At 31.0% G+C, this 12,122-nt stretch overlaps 1 protein-coding gene across 1 annotated transcript; it reads left to right on the plus strand.

Moving 5' to 3' along the window:
* Window positions 1–2,210: 2,210 nt before the first annotated feature.
* Window positions 2,211–9,028, plus strand: LOC134701481 (PAS domain-containing protein cky-1-like). The gene is made up of 10 exons (XM_063562634.1): window positions 2,211–2,393; window positions 2,729–2,895; window positions 3,510–3,559; window positions 4,201–4,290; window positions 4,602–4,784; window positions 5,184–5,371; window positions 5,592–5,698; window positions 6,028–6,184; window positions 6,411–7,795; window positions 8,064–9,028. The coding sequence occupies exons 1-10, from the start codon at window positions 2,347–2,349 to the stop codon at window positions 8,093–8,095; spliced, it is 2,406 nt and encodes an 801-aa protein (XP_063418704.1). The 5' UTR covers window positions 2,211–2,346; the 3' UTR covers window positions 8,096–9,028.
* The last annotated feature ends 3,094 nt before the right edge of the window (window positions 9,029–12,122 follow it).

The following is a 12,122-nucleotide window of genomic DNA, read 5'->3' on the forward strand; positions in this document are numbered from 1 at the left end:
AATTACATCAGAGTCGTAATTTCAAATCGATTCTAATTCGTCCTGATTTCCTATTTTTGTGGTTACACTCTTGAGGCCACAAACTGCAAAGGAAGAAAGCTAAATTGTTTATATTGACGTGTATGTATATATGCACACGTTTTCCATGCAGACCTAGTTTTTAGACTATACATACATAAAGCTTACATAACTCCCACACATCATCTGTGTCTCACCTCAAGAAAAGAATCTGATCGAAATTACTTCTTTTCAAACCACAACAAAGCTCAAGCAACAAAGAAGTCAAAACAATATGCGCTGTTTTCGTGTGCGTATATACACATAGTTAATCATTTCAACTTAAAGGTTATAAGATGATACATAAGAAAGAAAAAAATCCAATTTACGTTAGTCTATTTTACTTTCAGAAAGAGTACATTATTATTGTTATGCTGCAAAGGTAAATTTAGAACAGGGTGTTCCTGATCTCTAAACCAGTTGACTTCGTTAATAAAAGACATTACAAAAATGTTTTAATTCTCTTTCCGAATATGTGCAGGCTGAATTCTATGGTTTTCTCCCTTGCGGTTCTCAATATGATTATCAGTCATGATCTATGAACTATTTAATAACTTACTGTGTAACATTGTAAATTTATATTACAATAAGTAGTCCAGTCAGGCAATGGTGCATATTATATATGTTCCTGTTGTTTTCTCTCCAGTTTTTGATTTGTTTTCCTCAGTTTTGGTTGTAACCTGGTTTTATTTTTGATTAATTATTTTTTGTCTATTGACCAGCGATATACTACTGTGGCCCTTTATTTATAACTGTGGTAAGCAATCAAAGTACTTTTTAACCTTGAAGGGAAAGCTTTTTACCGTGTGCAATTTGGTTTTGCTCCAAGAAAGGTTTGAAAGTTGCATAGTTTATCAGGATATTTTTTTTTTTATTTTTTTTTATAAATATTTTTGATTTTATCGTGTCTGCGTTTTTCTTCACCCTGCCTTTAAAATGGTTATGTTTCAGCGTCTCCACGACGGTGAGTCAAGAAACGAGCTTTAGACGCACAAGATATTTAAGATGTAATTATTTTCTTCAATTGATTTTCATTAGTTAATGCTCTTGCTTTATTTTAATGGAAAGGTATCTTTAAGGCTCCAATGAAAAATCTATCTCAGAAGCATTTTGCTATACTTTTAAGGTCCATCTTCTTAATACAATACACGCATACTAGAAACTTAGAAACTATTGCGAGATCTTATTAATGCAAATAATGTGACAAGGTGAGTATCGCAAACTAACTTGCAATTTGAAAGCTTGTATGTAGACTTTTCTTTTTTCGTAATTATAATTTAACTCGCATTCTTGTCCATTTTTGAAAAATGGCAATAATAAATGTACGCAATAACTTCTGAATTAACAGAATTCAAGTAGTTGTGTATACTTTCCTTTCAATAATTTGGAAAAATAAAAATATTGTTACCCATACATTTGATAAAGTGTTACTTTTTATTGTCATTAGCAAGTTTAGATTCAAAATATGTCTTCCTATATCTAATATACCAAAATAACTATTAATTAACCACACAAAACAATTGATGGTAACTATAATTTACGCTTTTGGACAATTAATTTCCGACTGCTAAGATTTGATCATTTCGTCCTACGATTTAAGTTTAAAACAAGTTATAATAGTATGAATGAAAAATGTAATCTAAAACAAATTTTAGTTACATTGATCATTCCAAATCGGTGACGAATATACCAAAATATACATTGAAATTGCAATAATTATGCTCTTGGGATTGAATTGCATAACAATATACGACAATAGAACCATTACAATTAAGTTAATTATTCAATAGAAGTGCTGAAAATATTCTGTTATAGAAAGTTAGTTCATTTAAATGCAAATGCAGATTAAAAAAAATTGAATGAAATGATAAACAAAAATGTTGTTTTTTCCTCTCTAAATCTAAAATCTATGACGTTATTTTCAACAAACTTAATTATAAAAGATATATACATTCCATTTAAACTTTTCGGTAAACTATTTATACGCCATTAATTATGAATAACTTTCGTACTATTATATACGTCATAGCTGAAAAATTATACCTATCATTTACCTGATCGATACACATCGTATCATTAACAGTGTAGTAAATACATAATTAAACCATGTGACAAGAATCGACCAATCGGCGAAAGTCACATGATAAACTAACATTGACATATGCGTCAGAGCTAGAACGAGATTGTTCATTGTCGAATTTTTCTTTGAGGATTATACAGCGGCTGGTCCGCTGAAATACATTGTGATTATTAACTTTAAATGTAAATAAATATAAAAGTGTAAACAAAATGGCACCAAGTCCCGTTGAAGAGCTGGCTCTTATGGACTTAGAAAGGTAAGCGATGATTATTATTCTACTTGACAAACTTAACTTTTAAAGGAGTGGTCCTCTCTCGTTGTAAACAACACGGGATTTTATAACTTTTAAACCGAGAAACTATGATGGCGAACAATATAGTATTGTAATAATACAAAGATAATGTAATTATTGTTTCATCAATTAAAACCCCCCTTGGATTACTGTACACATAAAAATATTTCCCGACATAGTTGCAGAGAGTTGCGTACACAGTTAGTCGAAGCTGTTTTTAGAAACTGACTCACAGCCGAACAATTTGTTTTTCATGGGTTATGTCTTCAAAGTTTAAATATTATATTGTTGGGTTTTAGGTCAAATAAAGGAGCTTCAAAACAACGAAGAGACCAAATAAATGGAGAAATATCCGTAATGAGAGACTTATTACCTCTACCAGAGAGTGCAAGACAAAGATTATCCCAACTCCAGATCATGTCCCTTAGTTGTGTATTCATCCGAAAATGTAACGTTTTACAGAAAAGTAAGTGTACTGTTATTAGTATAAATAATGACAATTTTAGTGATAACTTATTAATAAGTGTAAAGATACAATGGTTTGAAGTAATGGGATACGAAAATTGAAAATAACAGTTTCAAATGCCAAATTAATACATAACTGAGCTTTTAAATACCAGTGGGAAAAGTTTTAAGATGGGTTAGTTCTATTGATTTGATAAAAGATTAAACATTCCAAAAACTTGACAGTCAAACTAATAATTTAATACAATTCCATCATACGCATTGTATGTATTAAAATGCAAATACTAAGAAGTAAAATGTTAAAATAATTTTTGGAATTTAATGAACAAGAATGTGTTCTTTTTTAAATGATGAAATTCGAACCTTTTTAAAACAGTTCAAAATATGCATTTGAAAATTGAGACAACAATTATTTGCCAATGTTCAAATGTAACATAGTTTGAATAAAACGCATAAACTTGTTAAATATAATATCTTTTTATAAAGTAAATAACGAATAATTAAGATAAACACTTTTCTTCGTGATCAAGTTATGACATTATTCATTTTTTTTTAAATTAATACTTTAAATCTATAAACAACACAAATAAATATTTCTCCTTTTCTTCATTTCAGTGGTTAAATCATCTCAGAATAATTCGGAAGTACCGTGCGATTTTTCACAGGTAAGTTTTACAGTCTATAATATCCAGGTCAAGTGCTATTTTCTACAGTGCTCAAGACAATATTTTCTTTGTAGCTGACTGATATTTACGTCATAATGTGACAAAAGGTCAAATACACATTTCCGTCTCAATGAGTTTGCTGGAGGCTACATGGGGACATTTATGAGATACACAGCGATGTATAATGAATCATTTTTGACAACATGTCAAGATCCTATTATACAGCCTTACATTGTTCATATTTTGTCCATATTTTACCTGAACATATTACCTGTTGACTAGCAAATATTTTAAAACCTTGCAATGGTCGACTTGGCATAAAAAGTATTTATAAATAGAATCGATTGACGTCATCAGGTGTGTGTTTTATTCTGAATAAATTTAAACTGTAATTTTATATTGCGGTAACCTTGTGGGAAATTAAGAGTATGGCGGTAGCAGGCGAATCTAAGATAAGATAAAAACTACCTGTTCAGTTTGCATAAACATTGATTTGAATATGTCGATCAACTGAATACTCACCTTATCAAATACATAGAAACACATTATAAAATGAGATTAAAATACTTTCCAATATAATTATTAAATTATTAAATATAATGAATAATTATAATAATTAAAATTCCATTTCCTATTTACAGTCTCTGACAGGATTTCTGCTGTTAACAACAAGAGATGGAAAATTACTGTATATATCAGAGAATGTTACAGAGTACTTGGGCCATTCAATGGTAAGTAATACATTCTAACTATCAGACTTGTAAAAACACCAAACAACTTTTCTTAATATTAAATATTAAAAAGATCAATAACACATACACGCAATTACCGTTAACAATAAAATATAACTTGTTTGTTTCTTATTGATAAAATAGAAAGTAAATGTAATAGAATTATATTACATTATAAATATATAATAATATAATAATCAAAAGTATATAACAAACATCAACACATTACACAGAAAACATATTAATATAAAATTGAAAACAATATTCATAATCAATGAGTAAGTTTTGAATATGTTTTCTTTCAATTTCAGGTCGACATGAAAACCCAAGGAGATAGCTTGTTTGATATTGTAGACAAACGCGACCATGGCACTGTGCAGGCACAGTTGTTACATGGTGGCGGGAAAATGTCACAGGATATACCAACCAGCTTCTTCTGTCGAATGAACATGTCTAGGACACTTAAACGACAAGCCGGTTTTGGAGATGTTAAGGTAAACACCCTTTACTGAGCCTCAATACAGTAGGCGTATCTATAACTTCTATCGCGCTATCTTAACTGATAGCTACAACAGAAACACTTGTACAAAGATAATGTGTATTTATAGAAATGGCAAACTGCCAACAAAAAATGACATTAGTGGTGAAGTGAAATATTATATTTCTACACAAGCAATAAAACACATTCAAGATGAATGACTGTTTCCTGCTAAAGTTACACTTGTCAACTTAAGTTGTCAACTTACAAGATTTATATACAGTGTTCAAAATAAGAAACAAATTAAACAAAGAACATTACTAACAAAAAACAAATCGAATTAATTATTTAATTTGATTTTTTATCTACTTTATTATTAAATAAAATAATATATGTAATGATCATTGTTTTCCAGGTCATGCACGTGAAAGGTCATTTTGTAACAGTACCAACACAGGATTCTGATGTAGAACAGCAAGTGTTTATTGCTGTCTGCTCACCTTTAATTACACCGGACGTCAAAGAAAGCCTCATCCAAAACAATACCATGGTCTATAAATCGGTTCATAACCTTGATATGTCCTTCATAGAACTTACACTGAAGTAAGCTAATATTTTTTTCTTAATTCTTGATAATAACAATATTAGATATTTGTTTAAACATATTTAACATTACGTCCAATGAAAATTGATTAGCTAAAGAATTATAGTTGATAAAAATCAAAGTATAATAAACAAAATTGAATTATATGCACAATTTTACAAATAATTATTTTACAAAGAAAATCAAATATTTAAAATGATGTTTTTTTTTTTATTTCAGTGGAGAATATCATCTGCAGACAACTAATGATGAAATCCAGAGTAAATCTTGGTATAGTTACATATATCCCGAGGATTTGCAAGAGGCCAAGGACAAACACACCCAATGTAAGTCGTCAACATATGTTCAAAGTATAAAGATATGAAATAATTTTCTATATGGTAATTAAACCAATCAGACTTAAACTATTCATTATGTCAGTGGGGTCAATAGATTTCAATGATCCATGAATCCAAGAATTTGATAACTTTTAATGTCAAAATTTACTGAGTAATGTTGGAGTTCAAATAAACACGAAATTGAAAATAAGATGAAATTACGTATTTCGAAATTTGACCACTGTCTTTACAGTCATAGATAATTAGGGAATATGAAATGTCAATTACGTGTTCGAACCTTATTCATAATACTTATTTTATATAATTTATAATTTCAGTAATAAAATCACGACATGAAATGGGGTGTATGATGACTGTACGTATGATCACAGCCAAAGACGAAGTCATCTGGGTCAACATTGTGATGCAAGTTAGACAGGCATTGTTATCTAATAGTGATGAACCAGTTATATTATGCATCAATCAAGTAGTCAGGTAAAATTGAACTTTAATGCACATCAATATATATATATCAGTAACTTGTATTGTTCAGTGTCTGTTTCATTAAAAGAAATTTAAAATAAAATTATGGTTAAGAAAATGACAAGAGAAAAAAAAAACATTATTTGTTTTATGTGTTTCTTTTCGTAAAATGCAACAAAAAATTAAAAACCAATCTTACAGTTTAACAAATGGTTAAAATGTTCCTTTTATTTTGCAGTGAACAAGAAGCATTCCAGTTCAAACTACAAGGGCAGCTATTCGCATTGTATGCATCTCGAACTCCAGATTTCTTCTTCGGATCAACATTTTGTGCTCCTATCCCAACAAATACCGAAGGAAGTCCTATGCTACCAGCTGCTGGTAACATGTTCCCATCGCCATTTTTCTCCGGACAACAAATTTTCGATCAGCCTTTTGCAACTGTACCACAACCTGTTCACGGTCAAATACCTCAAACGCATAAATCTTTCTGCGTCAAAAACTGTTCTCCAAATATGGCAGACCGACAAGGTCGTAATGACACACTACGTGCACTGAAAAGGAAAATTCAAGAAAATTTCACAACATGCAAACCAACCAAACTTCCTCGAATGATGCATCATCAAAATGGCGGCTATGGAATGGGAAATTCTTCCCCTTCATCTGTTTTACCCCATGAAACATTAATATGCCAGTCTTTGCCATCATCGCAAAATGATTACATTGCACCAGCATACGATCATGGTCCCATGCAAATGTTATATGCCAGGAGAGACATCCAACAAACATTAACTCAGAAGAAAGGTCCATTATTGTCTGATCGTGTTTACAAACCGATAGTAAAAATGGAAGATAAAAACAATAATGAGCAAGTTGTTCCAGACGTTTCCATGCCATCTTGCTATCTAACACCAGACGCATCACCAGTATCATCTCCTCAGCCATCAAACGATGCCTCTTCAAAGGACATCCATTCATTTAATCCAGTATTAGTGGCAAAGTATATTTGTTCGCTGAAGCAGAAACAAATGAATGACACTAATGCTGAGAGGAGGTCGAAGAATCTTCCGAGCCTCGATGTTTCATTCGTCGATTCTTTCTTTGATGAACTTGGCACATTTGTAATGCAAAATTCTCTAAAAGATTTTGATGCCATTGTGAAAGCCGAACCAATTGACATAGATGATCTCATTGACGCGAAGGAAACTAACAATTTTGATGTAGAAGATATTCTTGCGTTGAGTGACCCTGAACCGGAGATAAATGGCGGGAAATCTTTGAATGAAATCAAGGTGGAGATAAACGAGAGCCCTTTCAGCGTACCAGAAAGTCATACAAGCCCACTGCCCTTGTCTCCAGTTTCGTCAATAACAGAAGACAGAATGTCGTACGACGAGAAATCGTACTGTGCACTGACTCCAGAATCTGACTTCGATTCTGATCATTATGAGGAGATTATGGACCCGGACAACTGGATGCTTCAGACCCTGAAGTTGCCTTGTTCAGGACTGTTGACAGAACTGGACAAATATGGCAATGTTCCTATGGTCAATGTTGACGCTAGTTCCGGTGAAACTGAGCTGCATCAGCTTAGAAAGTTTATTTCATCTTGGACGCCAAGTGGTAAGATTTCTTTCGTTACTTTGTGCATTCAAATATGTATATTATTACATGTCAGCATTAATTTCTAAGATAATGAAACACATAATATAACTTAAAAAAAGAAGAGATCTACATTTATGTTCAATAAAACTGCTTTCAACAAACCCATACAATACACAACAACTTTTAAGAAGGTTCAAAAACAAACACCAAAGAAAATGTATTTTTATGACTTTACTTAATATTCCATATAAACTTGTATACTCAATGTGTTCATTCTATTTTTCAGGTGTTCTCAGTTCTAACGAAGACTCCCAGTAGGTTACTGTGTAAGTTTCGACTTACGACTTTTCATATGTAAGGCATATTGCCACTCCCTATGCGTCACTTCCGGTTTCTGCAGGCAGAAGAGTAATGGAAGATGACGACTGTTCCCCGCTGGACGGGTTTTACATTGTGCTTTATACATTTACATGACTTTAAGTCTGCTGGTCAGACATTTTTACATTTATACTTTATTACTTTACATATTTGAACTTTGAACTATTATGTAATGTACATATGTTTTTTACACATTATTGCGCAGGTCGCAAGTCTATTATGTAAATTAGTTTTGTGAATTGTAGTGCTGGTCACTACAGTATAATTTGCAAAATATTAAGCTATTAGTGCATTTGATTTATGTAGAGTTTATTATAAGTAACGCTGGTCGTATCATTCATTCATTAATTTTGATGCTGCTATTGTAATAGGATAGAGAATTCGTTTTTGATTTATTTATAGACTCTGTTCATATACAGCCCTGGTGGTTGTCCCTGTGTAGGTATGATTTTATATCTGAAGCTTGAACGTTTTCTCTCAACCAATGCTGGTCAAAACGAGGCTGGTCCTCTTTCATCTCATTCATGTTTTGCGTTTTATTTCCCCAAAGAAATATATATTAAAATTGTAATAATTTTAAATTAACCTATTTTAATCTGTTATAAAAGTTGACATTGTAATATTTAGATTAATTATCATCGTGCTTTGATTTATTAGTAGATCAGGTACATTGTGACTATAATACATCAACTATTATTACTTAAATTATTACTGTCATTTTAAGTGCTGCTGTGGTTATAAGTTATACCACACACCTCCAGTATGGAGGATTAGTGTTTCATGGTTTCTGCTGGTCAGAACCATATTGTCAGCTTTATTATTAATTAATATGTTGTTACATAACTGTTTTAATAAAGTTTGATGTAATATAAATCGTCTTGTTTAATGAATCATTTCACATGATTGAAACATCAAATATTTGAAAATGGGAAAATGCAACAATATTAATACTCACAAAGAAGAAAATCGAACAATTCATGTCGTCCATTATAGATGTGAATTAAAAGAAAAGGCACACATATAACTCAAAAGATACAAAGGGACAATTAAAATCTTATATAGGGACATACAATCAAATAGTCTATATGATAAAAAAAACCGAAAAGACAACCAACAACAAGACCTTTTTAAATATAAGGAAAAAGAAAATCAAATTATGAAGAGTTTAAAACTGAGAACTGAGAAAAACTCCAAAATCAAAGAATTTAGTAAGAAGAATACAAATTTACTATAGCATAGAAAAAAAAACCCGTCAATACATGATTGGAAAACAACAGTATTGAGCAGTATCTAAACTTATTTAAACACGTCAATATATTAAAACTTCTTCAACACTGTTATAAGAAAAACGACTGAAATCGGCACTTTAAAGCATTTACTGTCAAAATAATGAAATGGTAAATGAATTCGAAATGTGTGTTCTAAACTAAATAGCGACATGTTTTCGCGGTCTTAAATAAAAGATACCCGAGTTGTCTAGTAACAATTGTGACATGCTGATATGAGTATGGATTCGTATAGAGGATGCTGCATGCATAGCAGAAGACTCATAATCTGTCAACACACCTGGTTTTGCTCCTTTTTGTGATTTAGGAATACGACAGTTGTTATCCATTCGTTTGATGTGTTTGAGATTTTTATTTTGCCTTTTGATTAGGGACTTTTGTTTTTGAATTTCCTCGGAGTTCAGTATTTTTGTGATTTTATATATCCTTGGTTTTTGTTTGTTGTGCAGATTTTGTTTTAATTGATCTGTGAAATTTGAACAATGGTTAACTACTGTTAACTTTATTCATCAACAATTGATACACATAATATTGTAAACTAAAAACTTATAAAAAATACCAGGTTTATAGTGTTGGACGTTAGAAGCAAGTTTCGTTGTTTTTAAAGACTTGTTAGTGTCGACGTCGCTCGAATCAAAACATTTTTTGATGTCCAAATAAAGTACGAAGTTAAAAAAAAAAGGAGGACCAAAATTTCTGGCAGGTTTTGTCAAGGTAATAAACGAGTACTACATAAATATTTCAAAAATTAAAAGATGAATCAAAGCTTAAGACAAAAAACACATAAAAAACGAACTAGAAGTTATGAAAGACCACAGTTCTCATACGCCTCAATCGAAATATATATAAAAAAAAAGTTAAAAAATTTGAAGACTCGCATCAAATAATAGAAACGAAAAATATTTTTTTGTAAACCATGTCATTAGAACGAATATGGAAACAGGAATCGTCTAAATAAAGGCAATCAGCAGGACGGAAGAATGGGAATAGACTAGTTTCCTTCCTTTCACGCTAAAAGTGTTGAAGAAAGGAGGCAAACAAGAATAATATTTATAATTTGTTTATCGAAATCAATTATGTACTGAAAAACTTCGGAAATTTATCTTAAAAGGACTTGACAGTCAGTGACGCAATTAAGGAAATACATACGGGAAAATCAAATAATACTTAATCACCATGGAGACCATTAACGTAGACATCCTTATGATTTCCGTAGGTGAACATTATGAGTACGGGCACTTTTAAATATGAAATTACTAACAACTAGGTCACAGTTGACAACATAGAATTAGGACAAATTGCAAGGACATACTGAGAATTCTGCATGCCAAAATCGATTGTTTTGAGGAAGCATTTCAATGTTAAAATAAAAAAAATATTTGAAGATATCGAACACGGATGACGTATTGATGTATCCAAAATCCTTTTCATTCATAGCAGTTTTAATTGATTGACCAATAACAGATCTATATAGGAACTTAATTAACACCAAGATGTTATTTTATGACACTAAATACCCCGCATTTATTATGGTTTTCAAAAACATATTTGCAAATCGCTTAAATATATTCCACCTGAATTATTGTAAACTATCATTCTGCAATGAGAAATATATCTTGATGTAAATTAGATACAACAATTCGGGCTAACGCCTTCACTGTGTATCTTATACACACTATTATAAAATAAAAACATGAACTAGGAGGGTTCTATGTTTGTTTGTTTTGTTCATGCATTGTTTTCAATATAATGAAATTTTGCCCGACAGACATACAAGTGAGAGATTTAGCTAGCTTTAATACCAGTTATTGTCCACCATTTTCTACATTACTATACTAATTCAGTAATATGACAGTTGTGTATCTATTTGTTTGATGTATTTGAGCTTTTCATTTTGTCATTTAATTATGGACTTTTCGTTTTGAATTTTTTTCGGCGTTCGGTATTTTTGTGATTTTCCTTTTTCGATAACTTGCATTGATGTAATGCGTTTATATTGTCGTTTTGAAATATACTCTTACTTTTTATTGTGAATTGTAAATAGACGAGACGTCTATATGACACATTCTCCATTTCCATTCTCAATTTTATTTTATCCTACACTTGTTTGTATATCTCTGATTGTTTTGCAGTCTCTGTAGCTGATAATTAAACAGGAAACAAATATGACATTTACACCCAGGGTAGAAACATCAATATTAATTTCAAGTATTACCGGAAATTGTCACTTTAGGGAATAAACAACAAGTCAACACAAAAAGCGATATTTAATCTGACTAACATGAGCCTTCGGTGTTGACTGTAAATATTTATTGTTTATTTTGCTCAATTTAATGGTTTAAATATTTACTGACATTAGATATTATTACACAGATTAGATTAAAAATTGAATCCAGTAGTCAGTATAGCTTAGACTTTGTTTACTTTTATTTTATTTTAAAATAAGCTTAAGTTGTCAAAATAATTTCTCACTGATTTGAAGGTCTGCAGGTTTTTTTTATTTGTCTCTCGGATTCAGTAGCCAGTTAAGCTTAGACTTAAGGTTATTTACCCTTTTTTAAGCTAGAGTTGTCAAAATAATTTCTCACTAATTTGAAGGTCTGCGGTTTTTTTTTTAACTTTATTTGTCTCACAAAGTTTAGCTTATACTATGTTTTAACCACGGTAAGCAAACAGAGGTA

Source organism: Mytilus trossulus, unplaced genomic scaffold, assembly GCF_036588685.1.
Source record: "Mytilus trossulus isolate FHL-02 unplaced genomic scaffold, PNRI_Mtr1.1.1.hap1 h1tg000244l__unscaffolded, whole genome shotgun sequence".
In the NCBI taxonomy this organism is placed as follows: Eukaryota; Metazoa; Mollusca; class Bivalvia; order Mytilida; family Mytilidae; genus Mytilus; species Mytilus trossulus.

Coding starts and splice junctions, on each gene's coding strand:
- LOC134701481 (XM_063562634.1), top strand. CDS start 2,347: ATGGCACCAAGTCCCGTTGAAGAGCTGGCTCTTATGGACTTAGAAAG. Junction 3,560..4,200: donor TACCGTGCGATTTTTCACAG/GTAAGTTTTACA, acceptor TCCTATTTACAG/TCTCTGACAGGATTTCTGCT. Junction 4,291..4,601: donor AGTACTTGGGCCATTCAATG/GTAAGTAATACA, acceptor TTTCAATTTCAG/GTCGACATGAAAACCCAAGG.